This window comes from Castor canadensis, chromosome 6, assembly GCF_047511655.1.
Source record: "Castor canadensis chromosome 6, mCasCan1.hap1v2, whole genome shotgun sequence".
NCBI classification, from domain to species: Eukaryota; Metazoa; Chordata; class Mammalia; order Rodentia; family Castoridae; genus Castor; species Castor canadensis.
The window spans coordinates 118825754-118852490 of record NC_133391.1 but is presented as its reverse complement, the minus strand read 5'-3'; the positions used below and the strand labels follow the sequence as shown (position 1 = coordinate 118852490).

The 26737-nt window shown below is 36.5% G+C and overlaps 1 protein-coding gene across 5 annotated transcripts in view; it reads left to right on the top strand.

Annotated features, from left to right (window-relative positions):
* The first annotated feature begins 1122 nt into the window (after nt 1-1122).
* Fcho2 (FCH and mu domain containing endocytic adaptor 2) overlaps nt 1123-26737 on the top strand; it is a 117573-nt gene continuing 91958 nt past the window's right edge. For 4 of the 5 annotated variants that reach the window (XM_074077313.1, XM_074077312.1, XM_074077314.1 and 1 more), the window contains exons 1-5: nt 1123-1338; nt 11577-11668; nt 22510-22584; nt 26185-26326; nt 26419-26571. In XM_074077313.1, the coding sequence (XP_073933414.1) occupies nt 1138-1338; nt 11577-11668; nt 22510-22584; nt 26185-26326; nt 26419-26571 (663 nt within the window). In that variant the 5' untranslated portion in view covers nt 1123-1137. Of the gene's footprint in view, nt 1339-11570; nt 11669-22299; nt 22410-22509; nt 22585-26184; nt 26327-26418; nt 26572-26737 lie in introns of those variants that run through there. The other variant, XM_074077315.1, reaches the window with a different exon arrangement.

Sequence of the window (26737 nt, the reverse complement as noted above, 5' to 3'; positions counted from 1 at the left end):
CTGACTTTCCCAAAAACTTGGTGTAAATGAGTATTAAGAATTAAAAAAAAAAACAGAATATTTAAGACACACAAAAATAGTAGAATAGTAAACCACCAGGTTTCTGTCACCCAGCTCCTTACAAATACCAACTCAAGGCCAATCTTGGTGCATCTGTATCTTACTCATCCTCCTCACCCCCCTAATGAATTGCTTTTGAGCAAATTCTAGACGTCTTATTATTACATATGTATTTCTAAAAAATATTCTTAAAATGCTCCAACTATCCCCTTTACAGTCTTATTCGCATTGCTTTAAGAGGCTGAAAATACTTTCCCACAAATAAACCTATTTTATATCGTGCCTTATGTCTGAAATCACAAGATCTAAGGAGGTGCGCTGTGCAGGTAATGGAAAAAGCTACATTAAATCTATTCACTGAGCTTGGTTGAGCTGGTGACAGTGAACTTGAGACTTCTACAAGAGTTTAATTTTTTTTTTTTTAACCTTTCGGCAGTAAGACCTGCAAAGGGGATTTGGTTTCCTTATTAGGCCGAGGCGTGTTAAAACTTGTTTCTTTTTCCGAAATGCACGAGTCGCTAGGAGAACCTGGACTTTGCGCACGGGTCACGGGGATCCAGCCTTTCTCACCGCGGGGAAGCGTTCCCGCCCGGGGCCGGCGGGTCCCGCTCTGCGCCAGAGGTCAGCGGCCCCGCCAGCGTCCGCGCCAGGGTCGCGCGCGGCTCCAGGGCTCTCGGCGACACTGGGCGTTTCCTCCGTTTCCGGCCTCGGAAAGTTTGTTTTGGTTCTTAGTTCCCAGTCAAGGAAAGGCACCCTGTTGACCAAAGGTTTCCCAGTACTCAGGTGGCCAGCGGCCAAGTTTCCTCCAGACTTTGGTCTGTCCCCGATCTTCGAAGGCCGGGGAGGCTGGGCTTGGGCTTAGGAGAAGAGAGCAGACAGGGCCCCTCTCTCCGTTCGGCCTGTGGTCTGTGAGCGGTGACTCCTCGGGGACCACGTTCTGCCCCATTCCCGAGAGACTGCTGTAGGCGGCCGTGCCCGGCTAGCAGACTGGGCGACCCCGACCCAGGCCGGGGCGCGGCGCATGCGCACTGGGCATCCCCAGCGTCGGAGCGCTGGCCCCGCGGCGTCGGCCGCTAGATGGCGCATGCGCCCTGGAGGGTACGGGCCGCTCTCTGGGAAGAAGGCGGCGGCGGCGGCGGCGGCGGCGGCGAAAGGCGGGGGCGCCTTGGGGGCCGGGTCCGTGTTTACACAGCGGCGGGCGGGCGCGGACGCGGAACCCGGCGCGGCGGCGGCGGTGGACTCACGATGGTCATGGCGCATTTCGTGGAGAATTTCTGGGTAAGCGTGGGATGTTGGAAACGGGGTGACTTTCGGAGTCCGAGGCTTTCGGCGCCTGACCTCGGCCTGCGTGCGCTTCGGGCGGCGGCACCAGCGGCGGCTCCTCGGACCGCTGCCTGCGGGGTCCGTCCGGCTGAGGTCCGGCGGGCGACGGTCGGCGACAGATGGGGATCCCCGGGCTCGCAACCGTCTCGGGTGCTGGGGCCTGTCAGCGCGGTCCGGGAGCTGCGGCGGGGACGCCCAGGGCCGCCTGCCGCCGAGCCTGGGACAAAGCGCCGGATGGGGCGGGAGACCTGAGCCGGCCCCGCCGAAGGCTCTGGGCGCGCGGGGCGAGCGCGGTGCCCCCCGTAGCGCCCCGGGAACGACCAGCGCGGGCTCGGCCGCTTCCCGCGTTGTTGGCCGGGGTCCTCCCCCGCTGAGTCCCCTCGCCAGCTTGTGCGGGGCCCGGCCCGGGCAGCACTTCCTCTCGGCCTCGCAGCTGGGCTCGTGGGTCCGCGCCCAGGACCTTGTCTATAGGCCTGCTCACAAAGCGAAGAAAAGTTGAGGGTGATGATGGACCCGAGTCGGGGCCCCGGCCCTTCCCCTTCCTCATTCTCCCCGCACCCCGGCCGACTCGGTGGGAGTTTGTCCACTTCCCTGCTTTGCTGCAGTTGCTGTGTATTGCACTGGCAAGCACAGTTTCAGCCATGTACAGGAAAGGTATCCTATTCACCCAGGTATCACGGGTGCATCTCACGGGTTGTCCTGACACTTGCAAGGACTGCAGTTTCTTTTTAAGGAAGATCTAGAACTGTTCGACGCAGTAGTTAGTAAGGAGTGTCTCAAGCGTGGGCTTGCTTCACTAATAAATCAGTTCAGAGTTACTTGTCTGCAGTGGTCCTTATTCCTCCCCTCCCCCCACCAAATGCTAGAATTGTTCTTTTAAGCGGCTTTATTGACATACAATTCACATTCTATACGGTACACCCATTTAAGGTGTATAATTGAAGGGTTCCTTATTTGTTCAGAGTTGTACAAACATTGCCACAATCAATTTTAGAACAATTTTATTATCCCAGAAATAATCCTGGGACCATTAGCAGTCTTCCGAATTTTCCCCCTGACCTCAGCCTTAGGCAACTAATCTACTTTTCTGCCTCTATAGATTTGTCTGTTCCATCATAAGTGGGATCATTGTGACTAGCTTCTTTGATTTAGCATGATGTTGTTAAGGTTCATCCATGACATAGTATGTATTAGTAAATTACTCTTTATGGGCAAATAGTATTCCATTCCACATTTTACTTCTTCATCCATTGGTGATGGACGTTTAGCTTTTATCTTTATTTTGATTAATACTTCCATGAACACTTCTGTGCAAGTTTGTGTGAACATATGTTTTCATTTCTTTGGGGAATGGAATTTGCTAGTTCATATGGTAACTTTATGTTTAATATGTCTAGGAACTGCCAGACTGTTTTCCTAACTGGTTGTAGCATTTTAGAATCAGGACAGCAATATTCAGTATTCTGGTTTTTCATGTGCTCACCAACACTGGTTATCTGTCTTTTTAATTATAATATAATATTATAATAGGTGGATGTGAAGTAACATCTCATTGTGGTTTTGATTTACATCCCTCCATTGTTAATAATGTGTGTCTTTTCATATGCTTATTGGTCATTTTTAAATTAAATTGTCATTTTATTATTGAGTTGTATGAGTTCTTTTTATATTCTGGATACACATTTCTAATGAGATATATGATTTGAAAATATTTTCTCCCAGTCTGTGGGCTTTCTTATTTACTTTTTTTGAGAACATCATTTGAAGTACACAGACTTTAATTGTGATGAAGTCTGACTTCTCCCTTTTTCTATCAGTTGTGCTTTTGTCATCATATCTAAACCTTTGCCTAACCCAGGATTTACTCCTGTGTTTTCTAATAAGGATTTTATAGTTTTGGTTCATCTATTTAGGTCTTGATTTATTTGAAATTAATTTCTGTGTGTGGTGCAAGGAAGAGGTACAACTTCATTCTTTTGCATGGATTTACCCAGCTTTTCCAGTGTTGTTTATTGAAAAGGCTCTTTCCTCATTAAGTGTGGCACCCTTAGCAAACTCATTTGACCATGGACGTTTGAGTTTATTCTTGGGTTTTCAATTTTATACCATTTTCTATCCTTATGCCAGTCACTACTACACTGTTTTGATAACAATAGTTTCATAATACTAAGTTTGGAGTCAGGAATGTGAGTTCTCCAGGTTTTTTCTTCTTGTTGATGAAACCCACCAAATACTGTATGAAAAAGTGGTGAGGATGAAGGGGTAAATAGGAATACAATGGAGGGGGTGAACTTGTTCGAAGTACACATGTATAGAATTACCACAATGAAAGTATCTCCACATATTATTGATGTATACTGACTCAAATATGATAATAAAAATATTCTGGTTACTTTGAGTTCCTTGTATTCCTATGTGAATTCTAGGATTAGCCTGAACATTGTTTTTCATTTTTTAATAAAATATTGTTGTACTGGTGATACATTATGACATTTATAAAAGTTCTCACTATATATCATAGTTGAATTCACCCCCTCCATCATTCTCCTTTATCCTCTTTCCCCCCTAGCCTATACATTTTAGACATTAGGTTTTATAGTGGAACTTCAGAACACTTTTATAGACTTTAAAAATTGATGTTCTTATCAATGTTTTATATACTTTTAATGCATTAATGCATTGTTTTCTATTAATTGAACTTTGAGCATAGCCTCTTTTTTGACTATTTTGAATAATGCCAATATTTTTGTACATATTTTTGGTGTTCCTTGCTTGTACATATTAATTGAGAAACAGGAATAAATTTGAACGTCTGAAATCTAGAAAGAACTCCAAATCTAATTTATGTTACAATCTTTGTCTTCATTTCCACTACCAAGAACAAATAGCGAAATGGACTGCATATTATTTTATTTCCCAACCTGGAATTGGGGCCGAAAGCTCTAAATTAGAGCATTGAAAACTCCAGAGGAGGCCAAATGAGCTAGGAGATCTAGAACTAACTAAATAGCCAGCTCTTGAGAATTTGAGACTTGTCTGTATAAAACAACTTAAATTTTTGTATATTTTCAGGATCATTTATGAAGTAATTCCTTAAAATAGAGAACATTATTAATTTCTTTTTCCCCTCATGTTTAAAGTAGCACTGTCAAAAGGCAATAAAACTTAAACTTGTCAAAGTTCAAAACGTGTTGTACATGGTAGTTATATACAGTTTTTATCAATTAAAAAAAAAAACTTCTCAGAATGAGGTAATGGGAACCTTGAAGTTTTAGGTTTCTAACCAAACAACCTATTAACTGTATTCCCCCTATGTCTTTAAAGACAAGTCTTTTTGTTGTAGCACTTTGTTGGAAGAAAAGTTTGAATCATTGAAATGCTCTTCAAGCTCTTGAGAAAGCAGCACATCCTTTTTCTTTCTGGCTTTTGTTAAACCTACATGCAAATTGAAAATTCCTTAGTACTATATGTTGAAGAAAAATATGTACTCACAACTGCTTGCACAGCAGGTGTTTTGTTGCTGATAAGTCAGTTGACACAAAGTGTAGCACTATTGGTAATCAAACTGAAATTGTTTTTCTTTTCTATTAAAATTGAACAGTAAAAGTAATGTTTATTGCAGAAATTTACACCATAGCCATTAATATATAAAAACAACTGTTAGCCCTTTAAAAGATTATGTAATTTTAAAAGGTATTGACCAGTATTATGTTGAGGGATTGTTTCTATATTCTGTGCCTTTCTCAAAGGAAGAGTTGAGAGTTTGTAACTTTCTTGAGATTATATCAACATTGTACTATGGTAATTAAAATGGCTTTATATTTTGATATAAACTCATTCTTTAATTCATCATAAAAAACATTGAAAGAATGTATTTCATAGGTAATAATTACTTAAGGGAAGATATAAAGCACAGCATACTTGAGTTGAATACTTTACAAACCACCTTATTTTACATAGTAATCCTAATCTATATAAGATAGGAAGCAGTTACCTAAAAACACAAGTATTTTTAATACATGTCACACGATAATCAACAGATGTTTTTAATTTAGGTACTTTTCTCAGAGGCTAGCTCCAATCAGCAAATCAAAAATTAACAAGTTATCTTAGGCTTTTGTGTGGGGGGGGGTGTGGGGAGGGACTAGTTTTTTTGACTCAGGGCCTTGCATTTGCTAGGCAAGCACTCATTAAGTCACACCTCAAGCCTAGGCATTTTTATATTGGTTTTTCCTTTTTCTCTTACTATTTAACCTGTATAGAAGTCCCATTTCACTTGTTACTTCATTGGTATTATCATGCTTTAATTTTAAATTAAATTGGAGCACTTGGGCATATATCCAGAATTTCATTGCATTACATGGGCAAAGCTGGAAGGATTAAAATGCTTTTAAAAAATCTGGAATTGCTATGAATAAGACTTTGGAATGCAAAACATTATTGTACTTTTGCTTGATTGACTTAAGTTGAGTGTCTTAGATGAGAGATTTACGCACACAGTCTTCAGGGTTATTCATAGGGAAATTAAAAAATACATATGTCTATATTTTTTCCCTTTTTATTAGGATATATTTGTTGTAAAGGTGGATTCATTGTGACAGTTCCTAATAGCCTTACATTGTACATTGGTTAGGTTGCCCCCATCATCCCCCTCAACTTCTCCCTGCCCCACTAAAATATATATCTTTAGAGAGTTAGTCGAGATGACCCTAGAAACCTACAATATAGGCTGTCTTACTGCTTGAAATTTCCAACTATTGTAGTTTGGGAGGATACCTTCTTAGGGTATGATTCCATCAGATGTTATACTAAAATTAAATATATAGAGACATACATGTGTGTATATATATATTTATACATTAATAAATTTGCACAGCATCTTAAATGGTTTAATATTCAAAAAGTACAAAAGAGAATACAGTATAAAAACTCCTTCTTTTTCTCTAGCATTTAAAAACTGTTCTGAAAGGCTCAAGTGGTAGAGCATGAAGCCCTGAATTCAAACCCCAGTACCACCACCACCATAAAAAAAAAAAAAGGAAAACATGTTCCTAAAGGCAGTGCATATTAATAATTTCTTACTAGCTTTCCAGAGATAACCTGTATGTTATATACAAGCAAATAATGCACAGTAAATGAAAAACGTGTTATTGTATAATTGTTAGCTAGTTAGCTATGCCCAAATTATTTTCACTGCAGTAAAACGATGAAAATGCATTGACTACAGATTTATCTAACTTGGTCCAATTAGACTTGGTAAGTAGATATTCTAAAATTATACTGTTTTATTTTGTTTGTTTTGTTCTTGAGATAGTCTCTCAATATGTATCCTCAGCTGGCCTCAACTCTGGATCAATCTTCTTGCTTCAGCCACCCTAGTTGTAGATTTCAGGCATGTGTCACCATGATAGGTTTAAAATTATTGTACTAAATTTCATTGTGAGCCCTTCAGAATTTGGGGGAGGTTTTTTTTTTTTTTTTTTGGTAGTACTGGGGTTTGAACTCTGGGCCTACACCTTGAAGCACTCCATCAAGGCCTTTTTTATGATGGGTTTTTCAAGATAGGGCCCCATGAACTATTTGCCCAGGTTGGCTTCAAACTGAGGTCCTTCTGATCTCTGCCTCCTGAGTAGCTAGCATTACAGGCGTGAGCCTGGCTGTTTGCTTAAATCTTAGGAGAAATTTGGAAGTGAAAAATTGATAGTGATTCAGTTTGCATAAATTCATTCAGAGGGATACTTTTGGAACATTGACATTGGAGAGAATAAAAATTTGATGTTTAGTTATTTTGTAACCCTATACACTAAATCCTAGATGCACTAAAGTCCTTTCAGAACTACTTAAATTATTTAGGGCAAATGATGGGAGAACAGTTAGGCTTTGAATCATCCTGCACTTTGGTTAACATAACCAAAACTCTTTAACTCTTTGGAAGTAGTTTTCTGAGTCATGGGGATATCTTCTGAGGTTATTCTGTGGTGCTGTGGAGACTAAGAAGAATAACAGCTTGGCTTTCAGTTTTCTTATTGTGTAAAAATAAAAGAATATTAGAGTTGGAAGAATTTTAGTATTAGTCTGGTTCATAGAAATAAACATAAATTGGTCAGATGTAGGGAGAAACAAAAGCAACAGCATAATAGCAGCTAGACCTATAATTCTGATGGTAATGATGCTTGAGAGGATGTGGTAGGAATGGCTACAGTCATAAAGGATGAAACTGGGAAGTGATTAGTGAGCTCTGTGTTGCAACTGAGGAGATATCCATGTTTCCTGACTGAATTGCAGCAAAGTTATGAAAGCTATGGTAAGCATGTTTGCTTGGCGTTAGGGAAAAGATAGGTGGTATAACATAAGTAAAACAAACTGCTGGTGATGGAATGTGAGGGTTTTTTTGGTTGAAACAATAGGAATGAAACTGAGGAATGTGAGTTTTCATTTGGTTGAAACAATAGCCACATGTGCAGTTTTCTTATTTTAACCATTATTATGTGATAGGTAAAACATAATACAGAATAAAAATTACCTGTACTATCTCCCATTAGCCTTATGATTTTCTTTAGAAATGTAAAGTTCAAGATGGCTTCTGTATATTCTTTATAGTTCTATACTTTGATATTTTTAAATGACATTACCATCCAGCCTTTTGGTCTTGGGATTAAGTATTCTTTGAAAACGTTTAATGATTGCATAAGTTTCCATGGAATGGATAGGCTGTGTTTTTTTTTTTTTTAACCACTCCCTTTTTGGATATTTAACCTACTCAGATTTTTCCCACTTAAGAATTATGAGGACTGGAGATTTTAAGTACTGATATGAATAAGATGCCAATTTTAAAAAGTAGCCTTTTATTTATTTGCAAGCATAGACTGAAGAGTTAAGAAAGCTGAAATTGTTAATTTTTATTTTTTTCATTTTGAAATAAAGTGAAAATTACTTTATTAAATATTGTAGAAAATTCAAGAGATACAGAAAAAAAATATTACCTCACCACTCCTTTCTGCTACTGTTTTCATTGAGCCGATGAATTTAAATGAATTTAAATGGCTTTAGGGATTTGACTAACTGGAAGAGGTGAGTTATAATAAAAAAGGTTAGGGAGGAATATTTGAGTGGTGAGAAAAATAATTGTTAAAAATTGTAGTAAGATTTCTTTCCTTTGGTCAACCAACAAATGGGTGAGTCACTTTTGTGCCTGCATCAGATAGTCCTGACTGCTGAGCAGTGCTCATTCTACACATTTTAATCACTGTTTTCTGCTTTAACAATATCTTGCCTAATACCTCTGCAGAGTACTTTTAATGATTGCAACTGAAAATTTCAGTGTATAAGCAGAATGTTGACTAGAAGTTATAACTTGTGTTCACATGCCCTGTTACTATGTAGTACTATTTCTATTACTACTAGTACTAGCATTAGTACTATTTCTGTTGGTACTATTGGTACTAGTTACTAGTAGTACTATTTCTATTAGTACTATGTACTAATACTAGTACTCATACTGCATACTAATAGAAAAACTGCTTGCGTATTTTCATCCTCTTAGCAGTTTTTCAAGGCAAAAATGGCACAAGAGGGCTGTCATTGCAGATTTATTGAATTTTCATCAAAAGGATCTCTATAGGTTCTTCACTAGAGGAACAATTTTTTTTTTCTTCTTGTGGTGCTGCCTATGGTGGTACTCTGCCACCAAGCTGCATCCCTAGCCTAAGGTGTTATTCTTTAAAGAAAAAAATCTTTAGAATTAGTTAAATGTTTCATGATTTTCAGAGAACAAGGATAAAGTAAGACTAGATCAAACTTATATTCATGTTATATTTTTCAGTGACTTACCCAAGGTTATCTAATGTCAGTAAGAGCTAAAGGAAAACATAGGCAGGGTGGGAAGCAATGATGTTGTTTGTTTTTGAAGCTGTTTGAACTTCAGGAAGGTTTAGGCATATTATTGAAAAGTTTTTGCAAGAAGCATCTCCTAACCCTTTTCTTACCCCTTTTAAAACTTAAAAATAAAAGCTTTCTTAAAACTGATAAAACCAAGATTTTAATTTGTAATGTAATTGTACAATGTACTGTCTTCAGCCTATTTTCCAACTCTTATGCTCATCAAAAGTGAAGAATAGATCTGGGTTCAGTGTTTCATGTCTGTAATCTCAGCAGTTTGGATGCTAGGGCAGGTGCTAAGACAAAGAGGATTGTGGATTCCAGACCAGCTGACTACATAGTGAGTTCCAAGCCAGCCCGAGTTACATAGCAAGACCCTGTCTCTAAAAAAAAACAACAAAACAAAAAAACAAGGATTGGTGTGGCTCAGGTGGTAGAGTGACTGTCTAGCAAATTCCAGGCCCAGAGTTGAATCTCTAGTTCAAAAACTCCAAAAAACAACAGCAAACCAAAAGTGAAGAACATTCAGGTGGTTTTTTTTTGTTTGTTTGTTTTTTAACTTTTAGTATTTTATTGTTGCCTTTGGAAAGTTCATTGAAGAAATTTCAAAATTATTCCATTTTTAGTTCTTTATACTATAAAGTATAAAACAGAAAAATGCCTTTGGTTTTTGGAAATGGGTATAATGGTTTACTTAAACTTTTTAAATTAGAAATTTCTAGGATGCTTCACTGTGAACTCTTGTATTAAACTAGAAAAATCTGAACATTTTCAGTGACTTGCTGACCTTACATACAACTTGATTGTCTTTTACGTAAGTTCAGTTTAATTGATAATTTTTTTTTTTTTTTGCGGCACTGGGGTTTGAACTCAGGGCCTCACGCTTCCTAAGCAGGCACTCTACCACTTGAGCCACTCTGCCAGTGTTTTTTTTGTGTGTTGGGTATTTTCAAGATAGGGTCTCGAAAACAGTTTGTGTGATCTGGCTTCAAACCGGGATCCTCCTGATCTCTTCCTGAGTAGCTAGGATTACAGGTGTGAGCCACCAGCATCAGGCCATATTATTAATAGGTGGAAATGGATGTTCAAAATGCTAAGGATATTGTTTATGTTATCTCATAACATATAAGACCTTTTCTCTTGTTACATGTATGGCCAGCTTCTTGCATGCTAACAAGCTGATGAGTTTATTAGAGATCACTTCAACTTAAATGGAAGATCCTATGTTTCCTATTTGTGGTGAACTGTTGAAAAATTAGATTTCAGATATGTAATACTTGTTTATGGTATTGCTTTTATTCCTGACAAATATATTCAGTTCTTCATTATTCTGTTTTCACTGAAAAAAAATAAAAACTGTTAACCCTTAAAGAGAGCTGTTAATCTTAGTTTATTAATGGTCTTTTGTTTTACAGAATAAATTGACATTTCTAATATTTTCTTAGTTATGATTTACTAATTCAGGATTTACAGGATTAAGCAGCAATTATGTTTTCTCAGATCATATATTCATCTGATTCTGTTAATTTCCTATTAGTTGAAGACTAAGCAAATAGCCTGTTTCTTGTCTTTTCTTAAAATTTTATCCTTTTTTTTCCACCTTTCAAAAGTTTCTTGAAGGATTTAGAACAGAAGTATAAAGTGTTTTGTGTATGTTCATTCTTTTTTTCTTTATCTTTTTTTTTTTTTTTTTTGGCAGTACTGGGGTTTGAACTTAGGGCCTCATACTTTCTAGTCAGAGTCAAGTAGCTCTGCCACTTGAGCCACTCAGCCAGCCCTGTTTTACATTGAGTATTTTCGAGATAGGGTCTCATGAACTCTTTGCCCAGGCTGGCTTTGAACCCTGATCCTCCTGATCTCTGCTTCCTGAGTAGCTAGGATTACAGCATAAGCCACTCATACTAGGCTTGTGATGTTCAATTCTTACATATTGAGGAGTATGCTGTCTTGACTCAAAAGTCAAAATGTAGTTATTTTAAAGTACAAACTTGTTAAGTAATCAGGAGTCTCTTGTATGTGTTAAAGGAATTGAAATGGGATTTTGTAATGTGAGTTTTAAAAGATCTTTGTTTTTCTTTTCTAAATTATGCTGCATATTATTAAAAATTCAGCCTTAATTTCATTCATTGTATCTTTATGGGTGATTACAGAGTATATGCATGTGTTTCTGTGTGTATGTTACAGGTAGCAAATTATAAGTTTTATCAAAGCACACAGAATTACTTTGATATGGTTTAAAATTATAAGGTTTACCAGAGCATATTGTATAGTCATTTTTAGTTTTTTGTTAAACTACATATCTCTTCAAATTTTAGGGGGAAAAAAATAGTGGCTTTGATGTTCTCTACCATAATATGAAACATGGACAGATATCAACAAAAGAACTAGCAGATTTTGTGAGAGAAAGGTATGTATTTTAAAAAGTAATTTGTTTAATAACATCAATTTAAATTTTATAAGTAATTGAAAAAATTTTAGTTGGATGTGGACTTAAAGCACACTTAAAAAACATACTATAATTATATTTAAAGTATTTTTTAATCATCAGATGGTTGATATAATGGCTTAAAATTGGCATTGTTAAAAGGCAAATTATTGCTTGATAGTATTATCTACAGATTTTTCATTGGCTGTGTTAGCAAACTGATGTCATAAAAATTGAGGTTCTGAACTGTGAGCCAAAAAAAATCCTTCTTCCTTTAAAAAAAAATTGAGGACACTTATAGGATAAAATAGTACCATTTCTTTCTTTTTTTGGGGTGGTACTCAAGCCCAGGACCATTTCTTTAAACAAACATGCTAAAATAATTTGAAAAATCTGCTTTCTGGACTCAATTTAATTATGTATTGTTATGGTAACTTTTATTAAATAAAACATCCCTAACTGTATATTTTTAATGCTATAAATTGTAAAATGTGACTCTCTTCATACTCTTTGAATAAAATAGTCAAAGATAATTAAAAGTCAATATAGTTTGATTATGATTCAGAATCAAACAACTTAGAGCTACGTAAGTTACTTTTTGCTGACTTTTTTTTCTTTTTTTTTTCTGATGGCACTGGGGTTTGAACTCAGGTGGGTGCTCTTTATTGCTTGAGCCACTCCCCCAACCCTTAAGTTACTTATTAAAGCTATTTTGTGGTTAATCCACCTGGTAGTTTTTTATATAAACACATATAGAATCTTTACCTTGATAATATAGGGATTCTTTGTCTATAAATACTACACTCCCATTTATTTATTTATTCTTTCAGCAATGCTGAATTCTGGGCATTCATCTGAATTTTAGGGATGTAGTAATAAAAATACATCTGCTTTCGTGGAGTTTATTCTGGTAGGAATTGGGATATAAACAATTTTACCTAAGTAGAATCTTCTTTTGGTTTCCACCTTTGTCCTGGAGTTGAGAGGGAGTCTAAAAGCACTTAGTGCTCTGGTGTAAGACTGTCCTTCCCCCAGCTTTTGTATCATCATTGGCAGGAATGAGGGAGAGGCCACAGAATTTTGTGTCTCCTGGTGTTCCTGCTTCCCTCAACACTTACCTCACTATCAACCATCTACCTTGAGACCATGAGGGCAGATACCTGAACCTTGGACCTCACACACTACCGCTTGAGCCATTCCACCAGCCCTTTTTTGTGATGAGTTTTTTGAGATAGGGTCTTGTGAACTATTTGTCTGGGCTGGCTTTGAACCATGGTCTTCCTGATCTCTGCCTCCTGAGTAGCTAGGATTACAGGTTTGAGCCTCTGGCCCCTGGCTGTTTTATTTTTTGTCATAGCACTTTATGACCAGTTGATGTAAGTGATATATTTTAGTTATTTGTCTCCTCACTTGACTATAAACCCCACGATGGAAAGGTTGGTTTTTTTTTTTGTCTTTTTTTGCTTATTTTGTCTTTTTTCCCCCCTCCCTTTCCTGTACTTATGATAGTGCTTAACACTGAATAGGATCTTAGTAAAGAAAAAAGAATGAATCTACAACTTCACTGTCTGGATCCAAACTTGTACTATTTTTGCCTGAACTTTGGCAATAGCTCCCAACTGATTTATCTCATTCATTCTCGTTTCCTGTAACTTACTCTCTGCATTGTAGTTAAGAGTGGGTTTTTTGTTTGTTTTTTTGAACTAAAGATCAGTGTTTCCTCTCCTATTTAAGCCACTTCAAGGGTTTTTCATTTCTCTTAAGATAAACCTATATTGTCTGACCTCAAACTACATTTTGGGTCTTAGCTTACCCCAGCTTCCTCTTACGCCTCCATGCTAGAGATAGCAAACAATTTATTGAGAGATATTCTCCAATCTGGGCAGTGTATGTGGCCATTTTTCTCTTCATTTAATTAATGTGTATTTATCCTTTAGAGCTCAGCAGTGTGGTCCCTGTCTTTCCTGATCTCTCTAAGTACATACAGAAACACCAGTTGTAATCTCTCAACATCATATATCTCTTTATAGTGTTCATGAAATTTTGTAATTACTCACTTTCATTTCTTTCTGTATTTTCCTAAAAAAGAGTATTTTGTTGTATCCATTATGGAGAGAGCCTAGTACAATAGTCATAGTTCTTGAAGGAGTGAATGGAAAAGAAAGGACGAAAAGATAAACATGTAAAGATATACAGTGCACTAAGGAGTTTATATACAGCTTTATTTAGCTCTCAGAATTCTCCTGTTTTACGCAGAGAAACTAAAGCAGATACCTTAAAAGCAACTGAGGCCAATAGGAAAAGGGGACCAGGAACTAGAGAAAAGGTTAGATCAAAAAGAATTAACCTAGAAGGTAACACACACGCATAGGAAATCAATGTGAGTCAATGCCCTGTATAGCTATCCTTATCTCAACCAGCAAAAACCCTTGTTCCCTCCTATTATTGCTTATACTCTCTCTACAACAAAATTAGAAATAAGGGCAAAATAGTTTCTGCTGCGTATTGAGGGAGTGGAGGGGAGGGGGAGGGGGGGCGGAGTGGGTGGTAAGGGAGGGGGTGGGGGCAGGGGGGAGAAATGACCCAAGCCTTGTATGCACATATGAATAATAAAAGAAAAAAAAATAAAAAACAAAACAAAAAAAATTCTCCTGTTTTATAGATGAGAAAACTGGGACTTAAAAATTTAAGTAAGTTAGTCATTCGGACTTTTTCTCCCTTTTCCTCCTATTTTCCCTTCCTTACTTCCTTCTAATAGTTTTATTGAAGTGTAATTGACATGCAGTAAAGTTCACATATTTGAAGTATACAATTTGATACATTTTTACATATGTATATGTCCTGAAACCATCACCACAATTGAGATAATAAGCATATTTGTTACGTTCTTTCTAATCCTGCCTTCCTGCCTTTCCCTAAGTGCTCACTGATTCACTTCTGAAGCTTAGACAAATTGTGTTTTCTAGAGCTTTATATAAATGGAGTCATACATTATGTACTCTTTGTTCCCCAGATACTTTCATTTACTACAGTCCATGGGTATCTGTGGTGTATTGGCTACTAGTCCCTATGGATACCAAAAATCAACAGATGCTCAAGTCCCTTATATAAAATGGCATAGTATTTGCATATAATCTGTGCATATTGTAATCACACAAAGTCCATAATTTACCTCAGGGTTCACTCTTGGTGTTTCGTATTCAGGTTTCTCTTACGTCTTTTCATGACCTAATAGCTCATATTTTTTAGAGCTGAGTAATATTCCATCACTTGGATGTACCAGTTTATCCATTCACCTATAGAAGGGCACCTTAGCAATTACACATAAAAGTTGCTATAAATATCTATGTGTGGTTATAAGTTTTCACCTCTTTTGGGTAAGTAATGAGTGCAGTTGCTGAATCTGGAAAGGATGAAAAGATAAATGTATAAAGATATACAATGCACTATATATTGTTTGTATACAGCTTCATTTAGCTTTCAAAATTCCCGTTTTATAGCTGAGAAAACTGGGACCCAAAAATTTAAATAAGTTATTCATTTAGACTTTTTCTCCCTTTTTCTCCTGTTTTCCCTTCCTCACTTTCTTCTAATAGTTTTATTGAAGTGTAATTAAAAATGTTAAATGAAAAAAAACAGTAAGATAACACAACACACCTATTAGAATGGCCAAAATCCAAAACATTAACACTAAATGTTGGCAAGGACATGGAGAAACAAGAACTCTTATTCACTGCTGGTAGGAATGCGAATGATACAACCACTCTGAATGACAATTCACTGGTTTCTTTCAAAACTGAAAATATCTTTCTGTATGTGCTTACAGTGTATTTTGATTAAGTCCATGCCTGCCATCATTCTCCCTCATCCACCTCACCCCCTATTTAAAACAATTTCATCAGGCTTCATTGTTGTATTTTCATACAGGTATATAAAGTACACTGACCATATTCACCTCCCTTTATCCTCTTCCTTCACCCTGTCCCCTTCCACTGCTACCCATTCTTCAATAGGACCTATTTGACAGTCCTGTCCTTCATTTTTTAAACTGTATATTCATTGTTCAAAGGGATTTTGCCATGGTATTTCACCTGTGAGATATTTTACTTTAATCATGTTAACCCCCTTTACTACTCTCCCTTACCCTTTCCTCCGACCCCTATTACTCAACAGATTTCAGTGCATTTCTTTATGTAATCTTCCTTCTGCAATGTGTTTCAGTATCATTCACTCTCTACCATTCTCTTTCCCTCTCTGTCCTCCCCTAGTCCCATCAAACAGTCCCACTATTACAGACGTGCTTTATAATATGTGCTTATATCTGTGTGTGTGTGTGTGTGTGTGTGTGTGTGTGTGTGTGTGTGTGTTTGGCAGCACTGTGGTTTGAACTTGGGGCTTTGGGGCTTCAAGGTTGTTAGGTAGGTGCTCTTCCCTTTGAGTCATTCCACCAGCCCTTTTTTTTGTGATGGGTTTTTTTGGCCCCCCCCCCCCCACTGGCTTTGAACCATGATCCTGCTTATCTCTGCCTCCTGAGTAGGTAGGATTACAGGTGTGAGCCACTAATGCCTGGCTTCATGTTTGTATTTGTGTAATATGTTTATCTTTTGAATCTGTCTTTCACATAAGAGAGAAAATGTGAGATCTTTGTCTTTTTTTGAATCTGGCTTACTTGGCTTAATATGATGATCTCCAGTTCCATCCATTTATCTGCAAATGATAAAATGTTATTCTTCTTTGTGGCTGAATAATACTCTATTGTGTATATATGCCATATTTTCTTAAACTATCCAGTCTGTTTCTATAAGTTGGTTATTGTGAATAGTGCTTCAAAACACATGGGTGTACAAGTGGTTCTGTTGTATCCTGGCTTACATTCCTTTGAGTATATGTCCAGTAGTGGTGTCTCTGGATTGGATGATAGTTCTATTTTTAGTTTTTTGAGGAATCGCCATACTCTTTTCTATTTACTGGTGTTTTAATTTGCATTTCCCTGATGACATAGGATGTGGACCTTCTTTTCATATGCTTATTTGCCATTTGTTTGTCGTCTTTGCTGAGGTGTTGGTTAAGGTCTTTTGCCCATTTTTGGATTGCGTTCTTTGTGTTCTGTTGTTGGATATTAATAGTTCTTTGTATATTTTGGGGACGCATCTCTTATCATATGTGTCTTTGGTAGTTACTTATTTTTTAGTTTGTGGCTTATCTTTTCATTCTCTTGTCATTGCCTTTCAAAAGCAGTTTTTAATTTTAATTATGTCTAACTTATACATTATTTCTTGGATTTTTGCCTTTGGTGTATCTAAAAAGTCACCAGCATACCCAAGAACATCTAGATTTTCTCCTATGTTATCTTCTAGGAGTTTGTAGTTTGGAGTTAGGTCTGCCAATTTGAGGGTTTTGGGTTTTTTTTGTGAGGGATAGAGGTCTTTGTTTAGATTCATTGTCTTATAGGTAGATACACAGCTTTTTTGTTGTTGTTGTTGTTGTTGTACTAGGGTTTGAATTCAGGGAGCCACTCCATCATTCCTGTTTTGTGGTTTTGTGTTGGGTAGTTTCAAGATAGGATCCCTTAAAGCTTCGAACTTTGATCCTCCTGATTTCTGAATAGTTAGGATTATAGGCGTGAGCCTCCAGCACCCAGCTCAGCTGTTTGAATGCCTTTTGTTGAAAAAAAAGTCTTTGCTCTGTTGTATTACATTTGTTCTTTTGCCAAAGATTAGAGGTACTGTGTTTATATGGGTTTGTTTTAGGACTTTCTATTCTGTTCCATTGATCAGTTTGTCTATTCTATACTGTCTTGATTTACTGTAGCTTTATAATAAGTAAATCTTTGGATCAGTTTATAGCACCACCATCCTTGTTTGAGAATTCCAGTTACTCCTTTTCTTATCAACACTTGGTATTTGTCAGTCTTTTAATTTTAGCCACTGCCATTAGTAGTACTACCTACTACTAATGTACTTATTGTACTAATTGTGCTTTCAATTTGAATTTCACGATGAATAATGAGATTAAGCATCCTTTCATGCATGTATGAATATATATTGCTATACTGGGGTTTGAACTCAGGACCTACACCTGAACCACTTCACCAGCTCTGTTTTGTATTGAGTATTTTCAAGATGGGGTCTTGAACTATTTTCCTGGGCTGGCTTCGAACCATAATCTTCCTGATGTCTGCCTCCTGAGTAGCTAGGATTACAGGCGTAAGCCACCGGTATCCGACCCTTTCATGTATTTATTGGCCATTTACATTTTGTGTTTTATAAATTGCCTGTTCCTCTCTTACCCATATTTCTCTTTTTAAAAAAAAATATGTTGAAGGATATTTTTTGGAAACAGGATATTTCTATCTAACTAAGTGTGGTTGATCTTCCTATTTCAGTCTTCTTAGTGCTGGGATTACAGGCATGTGCCATCTGGAATTCTTTATATATTCTGAGTAAAAGAAGCACTTTGTTAGTTTTGTGCTGTAAATATATATATAAATGTACTTTATATACATACTGACTGTTCAACAGCCTGGCAATTCTTGGTTATTCTGATAATTTATCTGAAGAGCCTTTCAAATATTTTTTATGTACAGTCATGTGTAAATGAGAGCTTTATCCCTTTCTAGTTCTCATACCTTTTATTTCTTTTTCTTTATTGTACTGGTTAATATTGCCAGGATAATTCTGACTTGGAGTGGTTATGTTGGGCATCCTTGTTTTGTTTTCAGTCTCAAATTAATGCTGTATTCCAATTTTTTTCCCCTACTGTTTTTGGAATTTTTCTTTTACATACTATTTTGCAAAGTTTTTTTTTTAAATAAATCAATTAAGGCTGGGTGTAGTGGCTCACACCTGTAATCTTAGCTACTTGGGAGGTTGAGATTGGGAGGATTGAGGTTCTAGGCCAGCCAGGAAAATAGTTTGTGAGACCCCTTCTTCAAAATAACCAGAGCAGAATGGACTGGAGCTTGTGGCTCAAGCTGTAGAGTGTCTGCTCTGTAAGTTCAAAGCCCTGAGTTCAATCCCAGTCCCACCAAAAAAAAAAAAATCTGGGGAGCTGGGTTTATATACTTGTAATGCAAGCTACTTGGGAGTTGAAGATTGGGTGGATCACAGTTTGAGGCTAGATTAGACAAAAAATTAGCGAGACCTCTGATCTCAAGCAACAAGGTATGGTAGCACATGTCTAGGATCAGAGCTACTGGGAGGCACAGGTAGGAGGATGGAGATCTGATGCTGGCCCCAGGAAAAATGTGAGACCCCATCTGAAAAATAACTAATGCAGAAAAGGGCTGAGGGCATAGTTTAAGTGGTAGAATGCCTACATAGCAAGTGCAAGGTCCTGAGCTCAAACGCTAGTACGAACCGTGCCGCTCCCAAAGTCATAAATAGATCTTGAATTTGGTCAAATAATTTTTCTTTTTTAGTGTGACTTGGGTTTGAACTCAGTTCTTCATGCTTGAAAAGCAGACTCTCTATTGCTTGAGCCACACCTGCAGTCCATTTTTACTCTGGTTATTTTGGAGATGGTATCTTGCAAACTGTTTGCCTAGGCTGGCCTCAAACAGTGAACCACTAGTGCCTGGCTGGACAAAAAAGTTTTTTACACCTGTAAGATGATTTGCTTTTCCTCCCCCATCCCTGATCCTCAGTATCCCTTAGTGTAGATTACACTGAAATTTGAATGTTAAACCAGCAACCCATTCTTGGCATAACACAACTTGGTATAGATGGCTTATCTTTTTTATATATTTATGGAACAGTTTGCTGCTATTTTATTTAGGATATTTATGTTTGTGAATGAGATTGGTTTGAAAATTTCCTTGCTCTAATTGTTCTTGTTAGATTCTGGTAGCAGAGTTTTTTTTACTTCATTAAATGTGTTGGAAAATACGCACTTTTTGGAAAAATTTGTGAAAGATTATTGTTTTTTCTTTCTGTGTTTCATAGAACTTATTGGTGAAGTCATCTGGGTTTGAAATTATCTCTATAGGAAGGTTTTAAGTTATATATTCAATTACTGTAGTAGCTATAGGACTATTTAGATTTTTCAGTTGTTTGATGTATTTTTCTACAAATTTTTCCATTTTATCTGAACTTTCAAATTTATTTATGAAAAGCTATTCTTAATAACCTTTTATAAGCCTTCTTAATGTCTGAGGACATATACTGATGTCCCATTTTTCATTCTGGAAATTCCTTCCTTCCTTCCTTCCTTCCTTTCCTCTCTCCCTCCCACCCTCTTTCTCTCCTCCTCCTCCTCCTCTCTCGTCCCCTCCCTCCTTCTCTCTTTCTCCGTCTCCCTTCCCTTCCTTCTCCTTCTCCATCCCCCTCCTTTTCCTTTTATTTTTGTGGCACTGGGGCTTGAACTCAGGGCCTACAACTTGAGCCACTCCGCCAGTCCTTTTTTGTGTTGAGTATTTTTGAGATAGGGTCTTGCAAAGTATTTGCCTGGGCTGGCTTGGAACAGTCATCCTGCTGATCTCTGCCTCCTGAGTAGTTAGGATTATAGGTGTGAGTTACTGATGCCCGGCTCTCCTCTCCCTCCTTTCCCTTTCCTTCCTTCTTTTTCTCTTCTCCTCTCTATCCCTGCCTTTCCTTTCTTTCCTTCCTTCCTTCCTTCCGTTTTCTCTATTCCTTCCTCCTTTCCTTCCCTTCCTCCCTTCTTCCCCTCCCCTCCCTTCCCACTGGGGTTTGAATTCAGGGCTTCACACTTGCTAAGGCAGACACTGGTTTTTTTCATGGACAGTCTCATGGCATTTATTGGTTTGAATAGTTTTTACAACAATCAATTATAGGTCTTGTTGATCTTCCTTCGTGTTCAATTTGATGTTCTTTTTCTAACATTTTGAGATGAATGCTTAATAGTCCCCAACTTTTTTTGTTTTCTGATATATTCACTTTACGTTTATCTCAAACATTGCTTTTGCTGTATTCCAGCAGTTTTGAGAAATAGGATTTTCCTTATATTTAAACATTTTAGTTCTTTTTTTTTGAAGCAGGTTCTCCCTCTGTAGCTCAGGTTGGTCTTGAATTTTTGGTTTTCCTGCCTCAGACTCCTGAATGCTGGGATTACTGATAATCACTCACACTAAATTATGCTTTTTTCCCCCTTCCCTTAACTCCTGGGGTTATTAAGAAGTATATTTCTTAATTTCAAAATATTATTAGTTAAAGTATTAAAGTATATTTTTCTATTGATTTCAAACTTAATTGCATTGTGGTCAGAGAACATGCTGCGTATAATTTCATTGTATTGAAATTTGTTGATATTTGGTTTATATATCCCAGATGAGAATTAGTTTTGGTAAATACTCCATATGCATGAAAAGAGAACATATTGCATTTATAGGATATAGGGTTAAATATGTATTAATAAGGAAAGTTTGTTAATTCTGTTGTTTAATATCTCTTGACTGGTGTTTCTTTTTAATTCTGCTGGCTTTATCAGTTACTGAGAGTTGTATTGAAAATTGAAATTGTGGTTTTTGTTTATGTAGTTGTGTCAGTTTTTGCTTTATATATTTGAGGCCATGTTAGTAGGTGGTTACAAATTTGGAACTATTGCATCTTCTGAGTTGAAGTTTTTATCATTATGAAGTGCTCTTTTTTTGTTTCCAACAGTGGTGTTTTTTTTTCTTTGCCTTGAAGTCTACTTTGTTATTTCAGTTTTAGCTTTTAATAATAACCTCACCTATAATTGTGTCCTTGTGGTTTAGATGTTTCTCTTATTTTTAAAGCCATTTTTAACAATCTTTGTCTTGTAGTCTTTGGGGGGGGGTAGTTTTGGTGTTTGAACTCAGGGCTTCATGCTTAGTAGGCAGGCACTCTGTCACTTGAGCCGCTCTGCCAGCCCACAGTCATTGTCTTTTAATGGAGAACATTTATTTAGTTCATTAACATTCAGTATAATTGCTGATACATTTGGGTTCAAATGTACTATTTCAGAAATTGTCAAATTTTTTTTGTAAAAAGCTCAACAAGCAAATATTTTAGACTTTATGGTCCATTCAGTCTCTGTTGTTCAAATTTAACTCTGATGTTTTAGTGTAAAAGCTGCCATAGCCAACAAGTAAATAAATGAACATGGCTGTGAACCAGTAAAACTTTATATACAGAAATAAGCAATGGGCTAAATTTGACCAGTGGAGCTACAGTTTGCCATTCTTCTGTAGCATTGTTTTCTATTTGCCTTACCTACTTTATATTTTTTCCTTTTTTTTCCTTGCCTTCTTTTGGACCATTTTAAAAAATCTGTTTCTTCTATTACTTTAGAAGCAATACCTCAGTGTATTTTTCTCTTAGTAGTTATTCTAGGTATTATGCTAGAATAATAACTTACTTGATCTGTTGATGTCTAATAATAATTTGTACTTCTACCCTTTCCCTGAAAATGCACAGGCCTTAGAACATTAGTACTACCTTCTGATTTGCATCCCTTATATGCCATGTGTATATGTGTAACTTTTTACTATGGGGATACAAGGTTTTCCATTTTTCTTTTTTGTGGTGTTGGAGGTCAAACCCAGGGCCTTGTGCCTGTGCTCATCCACTGAGCTACATTCCCAGCCCTTGGTTGTTTTGAGACAGAGTCTCAGGTTGGTTTTTAACTTGTTATAGCCCTGTCTGACCTTGAACTTGTGATATGCCTGCTTCATGCTCCCAAATACTGGGATTATAGACATGCACTACATCTCCTGGCCCTCCTGATTTTCAGCATGCAATTTGAGGTATCTTTTTGTTTCTGAATTTTTGGTTATATTTTATCAAACTTTGCTGTTTGTGGTCACTACACAAGGAATTTTATAATATGGAAATTTGATTCAACAGAGCTACAATAGAAGAGGCATATTCCAGATCAATGACAAAACTAGCAAAATCTGCGAGCAATTATTCACAACTTGGGTGAGTTAACTTCTCTCTCTTTTTCAATGTTCATTAGGCTTAGTTCTTAAGTATATTAGGTTCCTATTGATAATAGTTCAGAAGTATAGTGCTGTTCAGTCATACAGCTCTTAAGAATATTGATGCATTCTGAGAAATGTGTTGTTGGGTGATTTTGTCATTGTGCAAACAGTATACTAAGTGTATTTGCAGAAAGTAATGCAGCTATGATGTCACTAAATGATATATTTATGGGACCCCTGATCTGTATTATTGTAATTATCTATTGTATTATAATTATCTATTGCATTTTATTGTCATTTGTCATTCACCAAAATAACAATATGCACTCGTGATTGTATTATATACCTATTTAAAATGTCTCTCTTATGAATATATTCTTGCTAGAAAGTAAGATTGAAATTGCCGAATCAATTAATACAGAGGTAGTAAAACTTATTTTTTTTTTACATAGTCATTCAGTAGTGTAAGTTTGAGATTACAGATGTTATTTACAGACATGTAACGTATTCTTGTTTTTTCTGTAAGTTCGTTTAATTGCTAGGTGTGGTTGCACACATCTCTAATCTCCAAACTCTAGAGACTGAGGCAGGAGAATTGTGAGTTCTAGGTCAGTCTGGACTACATAGAGGAATCCTGTTTCAAAAGCAAAACAAAAAGACAGAAACAACAACAACAAAAAACAAAACTCACTTAAAATAAACTTTATTGAACTGATTAAAATCATTTAAAATGACTCCTATGATTTACTGGACTATCCTTAAATCTTCCAAAAATTTGTATTCAAGAAATGTTTCTTGAAAAGTGAAAATTAATAATAAAACTATTTAAAATAAAAATGTCCTCACAGCCATTAAAAACTGTGGAAAGAATAGTTGTATAATCGAAACCACAGCAACTCTTACTTGATTATATGAAAGGTGAGAAAAGATTTTGTTTTAGCTGAGATGTTGAAATAATTAGTCTAACAAGATTTTTGCAGTAATAGTTAACAAAAGATTCCTTTGTATCTGGGTTTCTGATAAATCTGTGAATCCCTTGAAATTTCATGCAAAATTTTAGTAAATGTTAATTGATATTTCTAATAAAGAGGGTCTATACAAATTATCAGATTCACAAATGATTCTGTGATTTACAAAATGGTTATGAATGACCATTTTATGTAAGTATTCTGTAGTGTGGTTTAGTGAGTTTAAACAAATTTGTTCTACTTTGTGACCTGGGCCAAGGGGAGTTGGAATCTCAGTTCATCCTCTCTGGTGTCACTGTCATTTATGTATGTTCAGACAGCCCACAGAGCTAAAAGGTCCTCCTGCACCTTGCATAGTGTGGCTGGGAAAGATTTTGTTTTTGATCCCCATTTGTCTTCCAGTTCCTTCTCCTTCTCCTTCCTTTGCTACAGCTTCATTATTCCTCGCCCCCCCACCCACCATTTCTCTTCTCACTTTTTTGATACCCTCTTAATTTCTAGAGGGTGATTTCTCTTCTAAAACATAGTTTCTTCTTGCATGATCAGACTAGAGGGCCAAAAAGTAACTGGAATAATAACAGCCTGCTTTAACTAACTGACCTTGGTTTTATTGTAGAAAATTCCACCCTATTTTTAGTTTCCAGGAATATGATGGCAGAAGCATAGATTGACTTTGTTTCTTGACAACATTCCTGTCTTTGGAATGTATGATTTTCATAAGTCATAGATGGTATATTACCTTTTGGGGTTAGTATCCTTTCTTAAGATCATAAAGATTTTAAATCTTAATATTCTTGTTTACTGTTGCATATTTTAGCAATAAATTTTGTCTTTATGTGTTCAGTTGCTCATATTGTTCATATTGTGAATTTCTCAGTGTTCTTTCTTAGTGTTTATTAATATATATAGTAATGTGTATTACTTGACTAGAAAAAATTGTGTATGTCAAACTTTTAAAAATTTAATATTTGAAATTCTTTAAAGAAATCTATTTTTCTTTCTTTTGGCCGTATTGGGATTTGAACTCGGGGCTTTGCGCTTGCCAGGCAGGTGCTCTACTGCTTGAGCCATATCCCAGCCTTGAAGGAAACCTATTTTTAAAGAAATCTTATGTTAAATTTCTTTTCAGTGTAAATAATTCTTTGATAAAGTGAAGGGACATTGTCTTAGCTACTTTGTAAAATCTCTACTAGCACATATCAGATATACATGAAATGAAGTATGTGTATTTTGGTACTTTTAGTGAGTACATTCTTTTCAGGTATCTTTTTTCTCTTGAAACTCTAATTGCTTGCCATATTTAGTGCTGATTAGACTTTAAGTATAAGATGAGATCTAACCAGAACAATCTTATTCTGTGAATTTTAGTTAGCCTCTTTGAACTTTTATTTTTTTATTGACTAATGTAATAATAGGCACAGAATACACATTAGAATAAGTAATTGCATTCTCTGTCCTCTTACTATAGTGATCATTGCTATTTGTTTTGTTTTCTATTAGAAGTTTTATTGCAGAGACCACTTTAAAGCAAGAACTTGAGCAAAGCATCATTTATCCTTAGGTCACTCTTCACTGACCAGACTGGTTTAAACTAATTATGGACATCTTAAGTACTATCCAAGATTTGATAATTGTAGCAATTCTCATTTGCACCTGAGACTCCTGAACATTTTAAATCCTGGATAGTGAGGAAAAATGACAGGAAAGTATGTCACATCCTATACATTGTAGTAGAAAGGGGGTTCTATTAGTGTATTGTTGAAGTGAAAAGGTAGATAAAATTATAATGTAGAAAAGTTTCAGATAACTTTTGTTAATAATTCTTAAATAAATGTGAAAGAGACAAAAATTCACATTTGCATTTGGCATGTTTATATTCAGAGACACTTTTATTTTTGTTATAATGTGGTTCTGGTGATGAACCCCAGAGCCTCTTACATGTAGGCAAGCACTCTACCACTGAGCTATATCCCCAGTCATAGAAAAACTTATTTTTGATGAAGGGTCTTAAATGGAGATTTCAGTTTTAAGTTGAAGTGGTTTTTATTTTATTTTCAGTACAGGGGTTTGAACTCTGGGCCTACACCTTGAGCCACTCCACCAGCCTTTTGTTATTTTTTTAATGAAGGGTTTTTTTGCTTTTCTTTTTTTTTTCCGAGATAGGGTCTTATTAAACTATTTAACCAGGCTGGCTTGGAACTGCTATCCTCCTGATCTCTGCCTCCTGCGTAGCGAGGATTACAGGCGTAAGCCACTGGTGCCCGGCTTAAATTTGATAATAGTTAATTTTTAACAACAAACAGTGATAATAAGCCTTCTGATACAAGTCTGAATAACCAAATCAATACAGAAAATAACGACATAATTAAGTGAAGGGAAGCTGTGAAATTCCTGTTTCATGAAATTAACCCATATTTGTTTACCTGTGGTCCAGAAATACTTTAATAATTAACCAAGGATGAAAAAATCAGGATCAGTCTGTCAATCATTTCATTACTTTAATTTCATCTTTTGCCTAAATAAAATTGCTGAATACAGGTAACATTATTGTTTCCATTGATTCTGTCTTAGAACTTTAAATCTTCCTTTTTCTTTTAGTAAATCATTCCCATGTTGTTCCTTTCCCTTAGAACATTTGCACCAGTGTGGGATGTGTTTAAAACATCTACAGAGAAATTAGCAAATTGTCACTTGGATCTTGTTAGAAAATTACAGGAGTTGATAAAAGAAGTTCAGAAGTATGGAGAAGAACAAGTAAAATCTCACAAAAAGGTACTTTTTTTTTGCTTGTTAAAGGATTGATTGGTTAGATTTCAAGTGCTTTACAGCCCAGTCATTTTGGTGAATCATTTTATACCAAACAGACTAAAGATGAAGTTGCAGGAACTCTGGAAGCTGTTCAAACCATTCAGAGCATAACACAGGCCCTCCAGAAATCCAAGGAAAATTACAATGCCAAGTGTGTAGAACAGGAGCGTCTAAAAAAGGAAGGAGCTACACAAAGAGAAATTGAAAAGGTAATTGTAATAAAAATAGCATCTTTATGGTTTTAAAGTAGTTTGGCATACAAGAGTGTACTATTCTTCAGACATTCAAGAATGACCCCGTTTTGGGCTTGTGGAGTGGATCAAGTGGTGGAGCTCCTGACTACTGTCAAAAAAAAAAGAATGATCCCATTTTATT